An 18,282-nucleotide genomic window follows, 5' to 3' on the forward strand; every position below is an offset into this window, starting at 1 on the left:
CCCGACCTTCCCATCCTGCTGAGGATGGTCCTCCATCCGCACGTGCAGTGGGAAGGAGGAGGTCTGGGCATACCGCAGCGGCATCCTTTCTTCTTCCTACCTGCCAGTCACCCTCTCCCCCTTCTGCAGTTGTCAGATTCTCACTATTTTTCTTTAAAGTTTATTTTACTCCTGCAAAATAGGCCTGTTCTTAAATGCAAGTTAAAATAATGCAGGTAATTCCCTGGGCACTGGAGCTAGCAGCACCTGATTTCTTGGGTTTTGACTTAAACTCTTCATGCCTTTGAACTGTACAAAAGAGATCTCTCGTGTGGATTCTCTAGTGTCTGATAAAGGTTCAGCTGACGCTGTTGGGTTTTCTTTTGTGGGAATGCTTGAAGGGTCAGGCCGCCTCCCCTTCCAGGAGGCTTATTTTTACAAACACGGTCCTCTCTGAGACGTCTCAAATTCTGTAAAATTTGGTTAAAATTACCTAACAAATCCAAGATTTCCTAGGGAGGGGACGACCAAAAGGCACATTCCTGCAGAGGTGGGACTGGCTCTGCACCTGCTCCCGTCTCTGCACTGCAAACCTCATCCAGCTCCCTGCGGTCAGAGCAAAACCATCTGGACCCAAGACCACGCAGCCCAAACGTCCCGAGACACAGGTCTCAGGGCACAAAACCATCTTTGTTACTCCTTGGAGGGGAGGGTCGCACACATCGGCATCCCTCCCCATTTAAAACCAGAGGAATGACAAAAAATATCAGGTAATCCTTGGAAACACAAGCAGTGTGGGTCTCCTCTGCACAACATCAGCTTGGTGGCTCTGCCCGACCAGCTGGGCAGCAGGACAGCAATGCCATTACCAGGTTTAAGGGTAGGAGCACTCCGCAAACGCACCGCTGCGGTTGCTTTTACACTCCCCGTTCCCTCCTGCCCTTCTCCAGCTTCATCATCCTCACAGATGTTTCAGCTCACCTTCCTCCCAGCCCTCATCTCTCCTGCTTGTGTGGGTGGCTGCAAACATGCTGCAGACGACATGAGCACGCTGGGATTCCAAAACCAGATAAATTTACTAGGCAGGAGTATGACGGGTTTTCTTTAAACTTCTTCCAAGAAACCCTCTTGCCATTAAATCCCCATGAGAAAACCAGGGCTGGCTGCATGCTCATTCCTCGCCCGTAGCTTCCCAGGAGCAGAAAGAACAGAAGACACGTAAAATGCAAACCACCCAAAAGCAGCAACGAAACTGGAGAGCATCCTGCGTGGCTCCAGGAAAGGGACTGGGATCATTTCAAGCCAGCGGCTCTATCTTGTGCTTGGGGTCAGCCTGGCTGCGCAGCTAAACTGCTGCACCAGTGACAGCCCAGAGCAAATGGGTCCATCAAAAACCTTTGCTCTTGCCTATTCTGCATCCGATCGTGCCACAAACACTGAAACATCTTATTTTTCTCCGTTCCAAAATATTTTATTTCATAGCACTGGGGAACACTCTGGTTCTGCGCTTGTTCCTTCCGAACTCGCATCCCAGCTGTCCCAATGCTCCCAGTTATCTCCAAAACATTTCCTTTTTGAGAAAAAAGAACTTGCATGAGACTGCAATAAAATAGACTTAGCAAAATGAAACAAAAGGCTGATGTTATTGTTAAAACTCATCTAAAAATGTATCTTCTTTGCCATAACCCCAACATTTTTCTAGGATGCCCCAAAATCCAGCATCACCCTGGAAGTGAGCGAACACAGTGTTTGCAATACAGCCCTACCCGGTGTTCTGACCCCAGCCCTCTGCATCCTCTGCATGCTCCAAGCCTTTTTTTGCCAGTTGATGGCTTTTTGGTGAAACTCCAGCGCTGATGTAATTAGCAAAGGGCAGCAGGCAGGGGCACAACTGCCGGGGTAAGCACCGACCACACATACAAGTGAACTTACTGCTGCTTTCACTTCCCAGCCAGTGCCTGGGGTTTTATCACTGAAGCTTTTCCAAGCCTCTTCCCTCCCAAAATGCAGCTCTGAACCTGGCAGGATCCAACCCTCCCTGTTGGGAGACACTGGTCCCACTTGAGATGCTCTTGCCGGACCCCCAGATGCTGCATCCACCCCTCCACCCCCGAAATTCCACGTACCTCCTCTGCTGCCGATAGCCTGACAGCTCCAGTAGGGATTTCCGAGGGAAAGACCGAAAGAGTTTCTGCACCTGCTGTTTCCATGACAGCAGCCGTTTCTTCTGGATCTCTGTAAACGCCTGCCCCCAAAAAAAGAGAGAAAAAAAGGAAACATGAATATTTTTCTGGACAAAGTGAGCAGAGATGCGTCTGTGGGTGTGTGGCTAAAGAAAAACAGCTGGAGCGGGCGGTGGCGTGAGTCGAGCCCCACTGGCAAGTCCAGAGGGAAACCTCGGTCTCTCTTGAGGATTTACTCATCTCAGGTGGAGAAAACGCTCCGGCAGTGTCCCCTGTGCCCCTGAGCGATGGCCCGGCTCTGCCCCCGAGGCTGCCGCCCCCCCAGCTCCAGCACAGCAGGGCTTCCCCACAGCTTCCCTGCTCCCTGCCACAGCCCCGAGCTCCCTGCCTGCTGCCAGGCTGTGAGTGCAGCTTCCCATGGATTGATGGCTGGTCCCTGCCAGGTGGTGACACTTGTCACCTGGACGTGGCTCTAGAAAATGTTGCCAGGGTGGGAAAAAGCTGGGATTTGGAAAACAGAGCTGCTCTATGGCATCCTGCATCCTGTCCTCCTCCTCCGGGCTGGGCAGAGCTCGGCTCCGTTCCTGGCACCGATGGCTTCTGTGGGAGGTCACCCAGGGTGAGCTCTGTCACCCGCCAGGCTCCCTGCGAAGGTCACCCATGCAGCGGACAGAACCTCCTCCCAAAACGCCCCAGACCTCCTGGCAGCCGGTGTGGGTTACGGTGTGGGTTACGGGGACACCCACGTGCCCACCACAGCTAACTTTAGACACCCAACGTCTCCACGCCGGCGGCAGAGAGAAGTAGAGGTCTCCGGAGGACAATCTGGAGGCTAATTAGCATCTGACTTGATTGCTCTGAACCGCCTTCCAGAGGAGACGCTCTCCCCCAGTGCTGATTACACCGGAGCCGACACAGACAGTGCTCCTGGGACACAGGCTGGCACTGGTGGGGTGATGCTGCGTCACCACGGCCACCCTGGGTGCTCTTGGAAAATGAGCCCCTCTGCAGCTCCATGTCTTCCTGGCTCTGCTCTCCAGCCCTGGCCCCTCTGCTCCCACCACCCTTGTCCCTTTCTTGGCACCTCTGCTCCCCCCGAGATACCCTGCTCGGCCATTCAGAAAGTCCAGGCACCATTTCCAGGCTCTGATGCTGTCCAAGAGGAGAGCAAGTGGGGGCACAACATACTCCCCGCTCCAGCCCCTCCAGCTGTTTTCCACTATGTAAAGCACCAAGACGACCATATCGATGGCTCTGAACTCATTTTGCAGCAAACCCCAACAGTGGGTGCCACCCCGATACCACACGGGGCCAAATGTCAGCTGGCACCACAGGCACTGCCAGCAAAATGCACTGAACCCCCCGCCCGCGACTGACAGAGGTGCCCAAGAGCACTGTTCAGAAAATATGATGAAGCGCTTCCATTTTGCCCGGGATCCAACAATTTCACCCCAATTCCAGATGCCCTGTGTGTGGCCCTGCAGAGATCCATGGATCAAGCCTTTGCATAAGCGTGGCTCGGGAGTTGGCTTCAGCTGCGAGGAAAGGGGCTGCACACTGCCTCTCTCCTCTTCCACGTGCTGTGCACCACCTTTTAGGGTTTGCAGCCACCAGCCCTCTCTGGAGGAGATTTTTCCGTGCTTTCCAGCACATTTTTCTATAAACAAATAACTGAGAAACATTTAAAGCCTGCAGCTCCTACCAGAGGGCGTGCGATCTTCCCCTGACCCCCGCCATATGGGCAGGCGCTGAGAAGCAGCTTGTCCTTCCAGGTGCAGCCAGCATGGGTACAAAATGCTGCAGGACACTGGGGACACGGGCCATCCCTCCCTGCCACCAGGCAGGAGCGTGCCAGAGCCCTGTGGCACTGCCTCAGCCATCCCAAGCCATCACCTGGCAAAGGCAGATCTGCCGGGAGCAGAAGCAGATGCCCCTGTTGCAAAACCCCAGGACCACATGCTGCAAAACAGGAGGCGGCAACGCCGAGGGATCATCGGGTCTGTGTCATAGAAACAGCCTGCATGTTCATCCTGGGTGTTTTTCTTTCATCCAGCTGTTGATCGGACTGTCACGAGCCAGATGAATTTCCCAGCTCCAGACCTTGGCAACTAAGTGAGCGTAGGGGGGAGCAACATGTCCATGCACCACGTTGGAACTACCTCCTGCTCCAGTCCCGCTCTGTCAGAATTCCCGTTAATACCCCCCCAAAATATTTGTGCTAGAAACCAAAAAGTTTACATAAACAGACACTTTGGAAACAGTTCCTAAGTGATGAGAACAACAGCTTTAGATGATCTGTCACGACTCACCTCATGGATTAGACATTTGTCTATGAGCTGTAAATAGGAACTTATATTCTCTTCGTCAGGTCGGGAAACTAAAAGTTGTGTGCATACTGGAAAAAAAAGAGAGAAGAGAAATGGGCACGGGAACACCGAGCTGGGGTCCAACAAACACCTTGGACAACCTGTTTCCCTTGTCCCATGGGCAGGTCTTCTCATCAGTGAGAAGAAATGTCCTTCCCCAATTCCTGCCATGCTGTCCTATATTTAGGCCCAGATTTTGTTCTCTGTTATGATGGTGTAAATCCAGAGTAACACCACTGGAGTCACCAAAATTAGACCTGAGCATATCAGGGGCACAGGATTATTCCCTATTCCTATGCAAGAGCAGGCGCTGGCAGAGCTCCTGCTCCTATGGCCAAAATCTGCCCTCGCTGCAAACAGATTCCCACCTTATCCCGATGGGTTTTAACCTCTTTTGGAATTAATGCCATAAAAGCAAGCAGAAACGAGTCTCTCCTGTCTTAAGCCCCAGGCAGGGTTGCCTCGTGGTCCAGGAGGACACCTTGTCCTGGCAAGGCTTGTGCCATACGTGCAGCTTCGTGCGTGACGGAGCCATTTGTCACGGGCTGAATTCATCAGCGGGTTTAAAATGGGGCCCCAAACCCACGTTTGTTTGTGCATGCAGTCAATTAGCTGGTCAGATATTTGGCACCAAGCTTTTATACAGGGGCTGGTATTTCTTTGTGGCATCCCAACGAGCTTCTTTCTATTCCCGGTCTCCCACGTGAGCCTGCAGATGAGGCTCCTCTCTCCTCTTCCCCAGGGAGATCTCCCGCCACGTGGCCAGCACCGACAGCTCAGGTGCCACCGACGGGAGGTAGGACACATCCAGGCTCACACAAATTGGCTCCAGAGCCCTGTACACAGCACAGGAGGTCAGACCCTACTTCACGTCACTCGTGTGCACTTGCCAGTGTGTTAATCCTGATGCAAAGCCGTGCACCCCGCACCAGGCATGGAATGACACCTGGGTATTTTGGATGTCCTGCATATAATCCAGGGCTTAAAAAGGGGCTTGGACCCAGCTGATCTGCACTCTAGACGGCTCACATCCAGCCCATGCACCACCGCTACCCCACCAAACAAAGCAAGCCTAAGGGATGCTGCTGTCAACACCTCCGGACTGGTGGGACGCCTCCAGGGCTCTAAATGGGAAGGGAGAGGATGCTATCTGTCCCCGACCGGGGGGCAGGCAGCCCATCCCATCGCTGCCCCTCCCAAAAACCACTGCCCACCTCCCCACCCATGCTCTTACCTCTTTACCACAGCGTGATGGAGCCTCAAAAAATCATCACCCCTAGGACTGTGGCTTGCAGGAGCTCAGAGAAAGGCTGCTGCCAGTGCTGCCGGTGCACACACCCTGCCCTGAAGCAGCTCTCCCCAGCGAGGACACCAGTAATAAGTGACAGCCGCTCACCTTTCCCCATCACTCTGGTGAACTGTCCGGGCAGGTCGCCTTCGGGCAAAGGGCCCCCCCCTGACTCGCCCTCGCATCCTGGCAAATGGTGCTGCTGCATCCCCCCTGCGGCAGAGTCCTTGCAGTCAGAGCCTTGGCTGTCGGAGCCCATCAGGGAGGAGGGGTGATGCGAGTCTGCGTCCCGGCTGTGCTCCTCCGTGCTCAAGTTTTGGGAAGAGTAGGCTTTGATGGGGGTGAGGATCATTTGGTGTAGTTCCTGCAGCGGGACACGCAAGTTTCCACCTTCCAGGATGTCCTGTGGATTCAAGTGGAGAGAAGAGGGTTTGTCTCTGCAGGGACAACAGGGCATCAGCTAGGAACCAGATCCCTACTGTTATTCCCCAGAAAATTCCCACCAAAGCCGACAGCCTTGCTCCTGCTCCAGGACCCTGCCGCAGTCCATCTTCAACAGCCGTGTTTCATTCACCGAGTCTTTTCCTTAGACCAGGGGAGCATGGGGCTGCTGCAGGGACTGTGTCTGATTATCCATGGATATGCTCGGACCTGAACTCCCAGAGAAAACATGCCCTGTCGAGCACTGGGATACAAACCCAGCGATGACCTAGCTTCAGTGTTTCCAAATTTCTACCAGGAAGATGGCAACTCTGTGACAGCAACTGAGCCTGTGAGATTTCAACGCCCAGACCAGCACGTATCTTGCTCCCTCCCCAGCAATCCCACAACCATTTCAGCTTTATTTAATTGGAATTATATTTTTTAACCACAGGCTTGTCTCCAGCTTCGAGCACTGCCTTCACACCTGGCTCTCCATTAATCGCTCAGCCCCAAAGTGCCTGCCACAGCATCCTTATGCCCTGGGACCATCGTGGAGCCCAGGACCGCACTGGGATGCAGGAGCCTGTCCTGCAGCAGAGAAGTGGGGACATCCCTGTCCGCACTGGGATGAGCTGGGGGAGTGGGTGCAGAGGGGAAAGGGAGGATTTCAAGGGGCGCAGGGTGGGTTGTGGTCAGACACAGAAGGGGAGACCACGAGCTTGCAGGCAAACTTGCATCCCTATAGTGGAAACATTCAGCTTGGAGACCCTGGGGAGAATTTGGGTACACCCCCAGCCTTGCTGTCAGTTATAGTCTGGACCAAGAACTCCCTTTCTACGGTCAGACCCTTGTTCCACTGATGGGAAATAATTGCATTTTGTTTTTAAGGTAGCCTGGACCAGAACAGCTCATTGCAGGTTCCTGCACGGTCTGGCTCGTAGGATGCCGCTTGGAAAGAGGCAGCTTTTGGAGCGAGTCCTGGCTGTGCCTAGTGCAGAGACACGAGGTGGGCACACAGGCTGCGTGTGAGCCAGCTGAAGCCCTGAAATGGTTGTTCCCCTAATTCCTGCTGCACCCCTGGCTCGCTCTCCGATGTCTCAGCTCCACTTCTCTCCAAGACCTGGTGCCAGTCTGCTGGGCACTATTTTTTGGGAAATATCCCGCTCTGCTAACTGGCAGAGAGGGGTGGAGCAGCTCTTTCCAGGAAAGCAGCGATCTTTAGCAGCGAGACGCTGCCCAAAAAAATCAAGTCCCACACATGCTCTTGTTTAGCAAAAAGAAATTGGATGGGGAGCCTGGAAAACCAGAGACATCTCCTCCCAAGTAAAGCAGATCACAGGCACCTCTGAGCCCCAGCAACGTGGGCCACGGTCACAGCCCCAGAGCCCAAACCCACCCGACGAGGGCTCAGAAGCAGCCCCTGGCACTTATCTCCTGTATTTTACAGTGTGCATGGCTGGTTGTATCAGCTGAACTGGGCTTAAGCTCCTGCACTGCACCAGTCAATCAATACCGTATTTCAAAACCCAGGCAGAGAAGCAGGGGAAGAGGCTGTGCAATCGCCTGCAAAACACATCGCCGAAGCGAGCACAATCCAGCGGGCTGTCTCTTGGATTTAACAGTTATTATTAATATATGGAGGTAAATATGGCTTTACTAGCTCCTGCCATACTCTGAGTACAATCCCATATTATAAATAAATAGTGAAGCAGTGAGCTAACAAAAACACCAATAAATAGCAACACACCACATAAGTATTTAAAAGCCCCTAGCGGGAGGCTCTGCAAGTTGCTGTTTGAAGATGGTGCAATTAAATCTAATACAGTATTGCGATAATAAATAGTGAGAGGATGGGGGAGCTGCTCCCACCATGTCTGTGGTGCTGCTGCTTCTCCGACGGCCATTTCTGCAGAGTTTTGGCTTTTGCTGAAGTGACAAAGAAGTTTCTGTTGGTCCTCCTTGGAAACTTGAGATGTTCAGGCACTGATGTGGGTGTCTGACTTTTTATCTAAGGACTGGTTGCCCGTATGATGCTCCAGAAAAGAGCCATGGCCAACGACCTAACAGACACTGGGATATCCCCTCTCTTTTTGGGGACAGCGAGGCAGGGACAGGGCTGGGGGATCCCCATGCTGACCCTGTGGATGGAGGGGTCTCATGAGAGGGACAGTGGCACGGAGAAGGGAGAAATAACCCAGTGGCCGAGGGATAAGCAGGGGTTAAAAGCTCTGCACAGCTGGCTCTCCAGCAGCAGAGAGGACTGCGATGGCTGGTGTGGCTACATCTGGTCCTGCATCACGGTTCAGCAGATGGACATCCCCCTTCCAGTCAGCGTTGCTGGGGTGGTGCCCTCCACCACTCAAAGCTCAGGTGTTTCTGAGCACCCTGGAGCTGGCCAGGGCTTGTACCAGTGCTGCAGGGTGTAGCCATCCCAGCTGCATGCGTGTCAGAGATGGATTAGGAGCCACTCTGCAAAATACAGCCCCAAATAAAACCTGCATCTGGTACAGAAGTGTCTGAGACATCATTCAGATGTGGCCAAGCCAACAAGCCAACAACAGATTCCTCTGCAAAAGATTCCAACAACATGTGTAACTGGAGTACTTCACCCCAGAATGAATTCCTGGCTTCTTGAAAAAGAAGAAATACGTAAGTGGTTGTGATTACTTACCCTTTCTAAAGATTTGAGCAGGTTTTGTCTTTCTTTTAGCTTTTGGATACTGATGACTATTTTGTGTCTTGCGCCTTTGGTAACGTTCTGCAAAAACAGCACAAAACCTGGCATTAACATTTCCACAGGGCAGCCGGGTCAACCCAAATCCTTCCTCCCCTAAATGAAAAGGGCTGCGATAAATTAATCAGATTTCTGAGTGCAGGGATCACAGGGGACATAGAAAATAACTTTGAGACTTGCTGAAGATAGAGATTTCCAGCTAGTCTGTCCCTTCCTGGTACCTCTCACACAGTGGAAGCAAAGGTGCTGACCGACCCTCTTCATCCCCAGGATAACGCAGAGGTAAATCTGAAAGCGGGGACATTTTCAAAGGTTAACAAGGCAATCGGCCACCAAGACCCCTCTGACTTTAGAGCAGCTGGTTACTGCAGACTGTGCCCCTGCACCTCCTGAACTTAATCCCAACTGGAAAAAAACCCAAGTGTGGCTCCCAGTGATGGGACTTCCGTGCTGGGGCTCAGTAAGAAATGTGGGACGAGACCGTTTTCAGGTACAACATGGAACTCCCAAAGACCCAATTTTCCTTTCTCCGATCGCTTCCCAACCACCTGCAGGTGAAACACCTTCCATGTGAAGACACAGAAAGAGGTGTTGGAGGCATCTCATCTACCAACTGTGCAAGCACCGGGACCATGGCTGATTGCTTTACGACTGATGTGGGACGTACTTGTGCCTCGAGCTGGCATTCGGTGAGGGCCATCATCTCCTCGTACGTCATCTGCGAGAAGAGGGCAGCGTACTTGTGCAGCCGGAGGCTCTTCAGCCAGGCTGGGACATCTGCAGCACAAAGGCAAGGAGATGAGAGCTCCTGCTGAGCTCCAGACACGGCTTAACCACGCGCAGTAGCATCAACAGCAACGCCAGGAGCTGGTTAGGTGCCATCCACCACCCCACTGGTGCTTTAGATGCCCTGCTGCCCTTCCTGGACCTTTTGGAGGACATAGTGCTATGGATACGGATGGTTGGAGGAACCAGCCCCCAGAGGAGGACACAGCCTCAGAGGCTGGGTTTCCATGGCTGAGCCGCTGGCCATTAGCCCACGGGGAGCCGGTGTCGTGCTGCTGCACGCCAAGCTCCTCACTGCCCTGTTCCCAGGAGCGGGGGAACTGCTGGAGCTGATGGCGCGGTCGAGGTTAGGATTAGCAAATGGCTGTTTTGCAGATGGCAGACACCTGATTTACGGCATGAGAGAAGATGGTATGTGCTGAAACTTTAAACGGCTGCTTAAAGTGAAATAAAGAGGGTTGGTTGTTTTTTTTTTGAGCACGGTGAAATGATGTGCGATCAAAGATGGTCCAGCAACACACTTCAGAAAGATGACTTGGGACCCCAAAATGCAGTGACTGAAATGGCTCCTTCCCTCCCAGGCGTTATCTGCAGTGTAGCACCTCTGTGCCCAGCTGGATGGGTACCCAAATACTTTTATCCTCCTGACACCAACGTGGCTTAACAGGGAGGGACCTGGGAGGGGAAACCTTCCTCTGCAACATGCAAAACCCCACCAGACCCCATGATGGGGGTGTCCTCCACAGAGCAGGCAATGGGATATGGGCCTCCCCTGCTCCAGCCTGCTCAGCAGCTACTCGGGGTTTTGCAGGCTTGGGGTGCCTGTGGTGACACCCCACAAGGTGGGGGGGAGCCCTGCAGACATCTGTGCTGCAGCACCACACCGTGCCCACGGCAGCGCTTTTGTTTTGCATCTGAAAGCCTTCAAATGCTGTGCCAAATCGGGACCTGCTTTATTTAGCACCTACAACCCAACAATAGCTTTGCCTTACCCTACCGAGCTCACCTGCTCCACTCCCAGCAATACCCTTGTCCATCCTGTCTCCTCCTGCCACGAGACACCCAGGAACCCCATCTCAACCCATATCAGGTGCAGTTTACAATAAAACCCCAGCGTTTCAGCCCCAGGCAGCCCCAAACTCCACCTTGAATGGAGAGAGCAGGTGGAGGCTCGGGAAATGTTTCTTCTGCAGTGCTGTGTCCAGCTCTGGGGCCCCCAGTATCAGGGGGACGTGAACCTGTTGGAGCGAGTCCAGAGGAGGCCACGGAGATGCTCAGAGGGCTGGAGCCCCTCTGCTGTGGAGACAGGCTGAGGGAGTTGGGGCTGCTCAGCCTGGAGAAGAGAAGGCTGCGGGGAGACCTGACAGCACCTGCCAGTGCCCAAAGGGGCCGACAGGGAAGCTGGGGAGGGGCTTTTTACAGGGGCCTGGAGTGCAGGACAAGGGGGAATGGCTTTAAACTGAAAGAGGGCAGATTTAGGTTAGACAGTAGGAAGAAATTCTTTACTGTGAGGGCGGCGAGGCGCTGGCACAGGCTGCCCAGAGCAGCTGTGGATGCCCCATCCCTGGGAGTGCTCAGGGCCAGGCTGGATGGGGCTGGGAGCAACCTGGGCTGGTGGGAGGTGTCCCTGCCCGTGGCAGGGGGTCGGAACTAGATGGTCTTTAAGGTCCCTTCCCACCCAAACCATTCCACGATTCTACAGTGATTCTATGATCAATACCAGTTAGCAGCAACACTCTGATCTCTTCGATCGCCCCCAAGTCCAGTGTAAGGGGTATGCATCAAATGGGTGGTGCAGTCCATGTCCCATGGCAAGCAGGGGCTGATGGTGTAGGAGAGCCCCAGGAGAGGGAGGGATGGCTGGTAGCAAGGCTGCCCTGATGGAGTTCTTCTGCCCAACATGCCCACCAAGGAGGGAGGAGGACTGGGGGCTTGCACTATTTTCAGGAGGGATTTCTACCCACTATGTGCTTCTGCTGCCGGGCTGGGGCTGCTGTGGGTGCTGGTGCTCTGCTCACCACCCCTGAGGCCAGCACGAGGACAACCTTCATGGTCATGTCCAATAACCCTCGCTAACACAGCCAACCTCAGAGGTTTTCTAGGCTGATCCAACTGCAAAGTGCGAGGCCAGACTTTATTCAGAAAGGGATGAGACGATGCGAGGAGGACAGTCTTACTGCTGGGACATCCCATGGTGTGGGTAGTCTGTCCAAAAAGCCCCATGCTGCTGAGGGCCACATGCAAGGCAAGGATTGTCACAGACCTCTTCCTGAACCACCACCTCGTTGCTGGAGGGGACAGGGCAAGACAGACAGACCATTGGTTTGGTCCCCTAAGGCAATTCATACATCTGCCAGAAGTCACTGCCTGGGCTGACCCCAAACCCCACTCACATCCAAGCAGAGGATGCAAACAGCCCCAAAATGCTGCGTTTTGCTCACACTCTCCATCCTCTGACACACATCAGGATCTGCATTTCAATTAAATTCCTCAAATGCTGCACAGGAGATCGACCCTACAGCAGACACGGGGGCAAAGCCAGTACTGAGCACAGACGGGCTGAACTTTGGCATTTCCCAAAAGTCCTGACATTCACCGGTCCTAAACCCTGCTACCGGAGGCCTCTTAAATCAATATTCTGTTTAAAAAAATTAAAAAGCTATATGCGGAAAGCCCTCTCTTTCCAGCATGGGACTGGCAGGCTTGAACCTCAGCTTCATTTTAACACAAACCCACACCACCGTAGTGACGCCACATTAGAAGTCTACCTGAGCCCGTGTCTCCGGGGACATCTGCCTTTGGTGCATGTCCACGGTGACGGCAAAGCCCACAGGAATACTTTCAGAAGAGAGATGCAACTTCATATAGACCTTAAACCCTGCGGAACACCCGCCTCCAGCCTTTGCAGAGAGTCAGAGAGCAGAAGCAGCTCTTCTTTCCCTTTGCATCAGCCTCCCTGGACCGCCTCCTAATTCTGGTGAGCTACAACGGTCCCAGGAGAATACAATCCTAGGAGCAGGCTGGGGAGAAGGAGCCACCCCAGCACACAAAGGGATGCTGGTGGGTCTTTCACCCTTGCCATGGGGAAGAGGCAACCAGGAGGTACAAGGTCACCTAAGGCAATTTCGTGGTCCTTGGAAAGCCAAACTCGCTAATGCTCCCCACGGGGCAGTGAGCCGCAGTGATCCTTAATCACCGATTACCAGCAGCTAATTGTGAAGTCATGGCACAACTGTCAGAAACGCCGTGTCTGATGTGAGCAGCAGAGTGGGGACTTCCACGCTGCTCACATACATTGTCCCCTGTAGGCATTAAACTCTGGAGTTCGGCTGGCACGTGCTGGCATGGAAACTGAGAAGGAAAACAATTCATTCTGCCATATACATACACACAAGCTGACATATACACAGGACACCATCAGCAGTGCCTTACGGCACACCAAGCTAACCCATGGATGTACTCACAGCAGAAACCCCCAGCTCTACCCAAACCCTCCTCCCAGTGCACCCCGAGCTGCGCCCTGCGAAGGGACGGATGGACAGATGGACGGGCTCCGCAGGGAACAAAGTGTCCGCATCTCCCCCTGGAGAAACCAAAGGCTGGGAAAAAGCCAAGAGGCACCCTTCCTTCAGCACGAAGATAGATGGAGAGAAATAGGTGATGTCAGGGGAGATGAACTGCTGAGCCACGTCGGATGGGGTTCTGTCATGGATCTGGTTTCCCCACTGTCCTCCTGGATGCCCCAGAGGGTGTTAAAGAAGGAGCAAGCTGACCAGAGGCACGAGTGACACCAAACCACAAGAGCCTGCAGGAGCTCGTGGAGACGTGGCTGCAATTCAGAGAAGGGACTTGGCAAACCGAGCAACTGGTCTGGATGAAATAAGATGCAACCCAATAAAAATGCACAAAGTTGTGTGTTTCTGTAGGAACAAGAAACAGCATGAACTGAGGGCAGGGAACAGGCAGTACTTTTTTTTTTTTTTTTTTTGCAGGAAAGCTGTGGGGACACAATGGGTCATACGCAGCCCGTGGTGGTGTGTTACTTGAGGACGATGAGCTATACAGCCACAGGAACGCTGTCTGTATGGCAAGCTAGTCTCTGTTCTGCTCCTGAGTCCAGTTTTGGGCAACACACCTTCAATAAAATATGGGCTTTTTGGAAAAAACCCAGCAGAGAGAAACAAGGACAACCCCAATTTAGAAAACACCATTTGGGAAGAAACTGGATGACTTCAGTCTGAAGAAAATACAGTGGAGGGGGGAGGACACAACAGTGGTAGACACCAGCGGCTGCAGACATCTGTTTCACATGTCCCCGGACAGCGGGACAAAAGCAGTTGGGCTGACTCAGCAGTGGAGGGAGAATCAGGTTTAGATGTTTCAAGCCTTCCTCCAGAGAAGGAGGATGCCCGGGAAGGGATGGCTCAAGGAAGGGCAGCCATCTCCCCCCGGGGGGCTGCATGCAGCAGCAACAGGCTGTCTCCATATGTCGTTTATTTAATTGGTTATTGCTTGTGGACAGCCTGGGCAATAGCACCTTTGGGTTTTGCAGATTTGGCCACACAGGTTGATGGCACTGCACTGGAAAGTTTCTATGCATACAGGTCCAGGAGCTGCAGCTGTGGACCACAAGGAGCCTAGCTCCCCGTGGTCTCCTCCCCAGCTCCATCAGCAGAAACCTGGAGAAATGTAGCATTAAACAGACCCTTCTGCACCACCTGCTCCCCAGAAGGGTCTCCCTGGCCTGACAGACTGCAGGATCTGGCCCCAGGCATAGAAAACCTTGGGGACCCTTCACACTGATCGCAGCTTAGTCTTCAACATGCTCCCGGTGACCCCTCCAAGCCCACCTGCCTGCCTGCTGCCGGTCCACCATAAGGTTATGCAGGCAGCGAGAGCCACAGGTAGGCACAGAGCCTGCAGCAGCGCTGGGGACCAAACACCCCCTGGCTCCCCTACCTGCTTCGGTGGTCGTTAGCGAGCAGAGCCGCAGAGAAGCCAAGCCCAGCTCTGCAAGCCTGCTGGGCTTAGAAAACTCTCCTGTCACATCTACAGCCCATCGCCCCCAGCCCAGAGCAACGCTACGGTGCACAGTCCAGCCAGGGAGGGGGCCGAGCCCCGAGCATCCATCTCACGGGGGAGCTGTGAGGGTTCTTTTTATGCACTTAATTCATGCACAGCAATGTCATACAGTGCCAAGCCAAGCGCGGTTCCACTTTACAGAGATTTATACGTATCTAGATCTATCTGTAATCAGAATAAAATCAGGCCTTGTGACTATTTAAAAAATATGATTATTTCCTTATTCTGATACATCGCTGGTCTTTACACAATTGAGTTGCTTTGCATTAATGAAAATTGCAGCTGTTCAAATCAGTCTCTGATCGCTGCAGGTTCTTTTCAGTCATTTTGTCTGTTCACAGGAATACACAGTCTGCATGTTCGCCCAGTTTTCATCAATTTATCCCTCTACAGCCTGAAGTTTGCTCTCCATCTTTGACTGCAGCAGTAGGCTTTGTTTCTGCCTTGTTTACCAACAGGATCACATGTATTTACTGCTGAAAGTCTCTGTGAAATGCAGGCACAACGGGGAAAAACAACTGAAACACACTAGATAAAACCACTGCGAACAAGTATCCTAAGCCAGAACTTCCCCAAATACTCGGTGGGTACCAAACACTGCAATGGTAAATCCCACACGGCTTGCTAAACCTACGCTAAGCTATTTTTCACCGTAATAAAACAGAAAGAGAAAAAGAGCACCAGTCACAGCCAAAAGCCACAGGCTATGGAAAAAATCCAGCTTTTTGGAAAGCTGGCAGCTTGCAGAATTCTGGGGCAAAACCAGCCCACTGGCACCCAACTGCAAGATGTCAGATCAGGACCAGCTGCTGCTTAAAAGAAAACCTAACTTATTGCCCTAAACCTAAATTCCTAAGCCGGGAAGAAACGCTGAAAGGCCCCGTTTGCTTATGAGGACTCTCGCCCAAAACCGCCAACCGAGCCCCGCGCTGCCGGGAAAACGGCTTTTCCCCTCCTGCCTCTGGGTGCTGGGCGCGGGGGGGGAGGCGTCTGGTTTTTCACTCACCTTTCATCCCACTCCCTTCCTCCTGGAATGTGTTACGAGCAGAAGGCTGATCTTCTAAATGTTCACTCCCACCACTTCCCGAAGAGGCTACACTGCTTTGTGGAGACAGGGGGGCATGATCGGAAGGGATGCACTGGGGTCCTCTAGCTCGTAAGTCCTCATGAGACATCCATCCATGTCCTAGAGGTTGGTTTGGCACATTCATGGGTGGGGTAAGGGACACAGAGCGTTTCAAAGGGCTGTGGTGTGTCTGGCCTGAGAGAACTGAAAAAAAAATAAAATCAAAGAGGTTATTCCCCCCTCGCGGCCCAGGATGCAGCGGAGTCCCCCGAAAAAAAAAAAAATGAAATCATAAAATGCGTGGTGGTCGGCCCTGAGCTCTCTGCCTTGTCTCGGGCAAGCTGAGGGGATGGGGGTACCTGCAAGGAGATGGGGTTACACGAGCCAGGTCGCGTTGCTTAAGGAAAGGTGTTGTGTGGATTGCACCTCTAGGATAAAAAAAATAATAATAACTGAGCAGCTCTGGAGGTTTTTTTCCCTGCGGAGTCCAGTAGCGACAGCCCACCTGAGCACGGGGTTGTGCCGGGCACTTGGCTGCCACCCCGTGCCTACCCTGGAGCCCGGACAGCATCGCCGCTATTGCACCTGTAATGGGGACCTTCACCGAGGCCATGAAGCTTGCCCTGCTAAAATCATCCAGCCCCGTATCTTTCTGGGAAAGGCATAAAAATCCCCAGGACGGGAACATCCTCCCCCAGACCCAGGGGAAGCTTTCTCCATCTCTCCCTTCAGGTTAAGACTTGGCTTACGCCCCAAAGCACGAGCATTTACACACCTGCCTAACATCATCGTGGAGGTACTTACAAATGTCTAAGCCTTGTGAGTCCTGCTAAGATCTTGCACTTCACTGAGCTGTTACCAGCAATGAGAGAATCCCAGCCCAGCCACCCCTCAGGTGAGCTTCCGAGCACATGCCTTTTAACCCTCCCCAAGAGCAAACACCAAAGCAACGGTGACAATGCATCCATGACAAAGAGGTGAGGCCGAATCCACCAACAAATGATCTTTGGAAAGCTATGGATTTGTTTTTCCTTCCCAGTTGTATACAGGTTTGTATTTCCTTGGCTGAACGCCAAGTTCAATTTGTTTTTAGCAAATAACTTCAATGCCGCTAAGCAAAGAGTGTGGCACCAGCTCCTGTGATTTGGAGTTATCCCTCGAGAAAGGCTTTACAATGGGTAGGTATTTACCTGCCTTTCAGTCAAGTTCAGAAAATACTTCTTATATAGGCTAAATTATTTAAAAAGCCCAAATCATAGGTTTGCCAACACTTTTTTGTAGAAGCGTTGCAACTTAAGTAGATTTTTAAATACAATTTTTACTGAATGGTCTCCATTTTTCACTGCTCTTCTTCTGTACTGTCTCATTCACTTTTAGTTATCTCCTTAAAGATTTAGGTATCTTTTTCTCGAGTCTGTTGGTTAGCAGGGGTGATACATGGCATTTAGAAGAAAAGATGGATACGGACAAAACATATCCTCATAATAAAAACATATTAGAAAATTGGTCTGTTGGCTTAACAACATTCAATTTCTATCAGTCACAAAGTCACTGAACTTCCGGTTAAACCATAAATGCAGTTAATGTATCTTAATGTACACATTTAGGATGTAAAAAACTTGTTCAATGTTTTACTGCACTTACTCTCAATGAAATCAGCTGAACTTACCAGGGGCTGCTTCCTGATCACTGAGACCAAAAAAATGGCTGGATTTAGGCATCGCTCAGCCCAGCCATGTCTCATCACCCACCGGAATAACCAGGACAAGTTCTGGGGCCAGTGCTAGAAGGTCCTTTCTAGTTTGCATCAAACCCAAGTGAACGCTGTTGGTTTTGATGTGCCCCCGGTACAGAAGTGGGGCTCACATCGCGATGGCTAACAAAACTGGTCAGTTAACAAGGGGTAATTTCTAGAGAGAAGAGCAAATTCTACAGAACGACACTAATTTCTCACAATTAGCATCTCTAAGCTTCACGGTGGGGTAGATGAAACGAAAAGCAGACTTTCTGCTCCAGGGAAACCTGAGGGCAGAGGGGTTAAAATGACCTTTCAGCCCATATGAAACTGAAGCAAAAACCTTTCCATTTTTCTTTCAAAATCAAGTTTCTTAAGTCTGTACAAAACCTGGGGGAAATTCATTGTTCTTGTTGCTTTTCCTCCTAAAGCACCAAAGCACTACAGCTCCCTAACCCCCTTTTTTTTGCATCAAAACCACTCGCGGCTCCTCCATGTGTTATTTGCTAATATAAACGAGTCTTGGTAGAACCACCCCCCCACCCCCCCCCCCCGCCCCGGCCAGGTGTACTGTGCTGTAAAAGTTAAGCTGGGTTTAATTCCCAGCTAAAGCCTGTGGGAAAACCTGCCATCAAAGCCA

General features: G+C 52.2%; 1 protein-coding gene across 4 annotated transcripts in view; it reads right to left on the reverse strand.

Annotated features, from left to right (window-relative positions):
* The window catches only part of SAMD4A (sterile alpha motif domain containing 4A), a 108,547-nt gene that overhangs the window by 8,511 nt on the left and 81,754 nt on the right, over nucleotides 1-18,282 (reverse strand). For 2 of the 4 annotated variants that reach the window (XM_037395044.1, XM_037395043.1), the window contains exons 3-8: nucleotides 15,848-16,111; nucleotides 9,641-9,750; nucleotides 8,911-8,997; nucleotides 5,925-6,219; nucleotides 4,472-4,557; nucleotides 2,106-2,224 (exon numbers count right to left, since the gene is read on the reverse strand). In XM_037395044.1, the coding sequence (XP_037250941.1) occupies nucleotides 2,106-2,224; nucleotides 4,472-4,557; nucleotides 5,925-6,219; nucleotides 8,911-8,997; nucleotides 9,641-9,750; nucleotides 15,848-16,111 (961 nt within the window). The remainder of the gene's footprint in view (nucleotides 1-2,105; nucleotides 2,225-4,471; nucleotides 4,558-5,924; nucleotides 6,220-8,910; nucleotides 8,998-9,640; nucleotides 9,751-15,847; nucleotides 16,112-18,282) is intronic. The other 2 variants (XM_037395046.1, XM_037395045.1) reach the window with 1 other exon arrangement.

This window comes from Falco rusticolus, chromosome 7 (genome assembly GCF_015220075.1).
Source record: "Falco rusticolus isolate bFalRus1 chromosome 7, bFalRus1.pri, whole genome shotgun sequence".
Taxonomy (NCBI): Eukaryota; Metazoa; Chordata; class Aves; order Falconiformes; family Falconidae; genus Falco; species Falco rusticolus.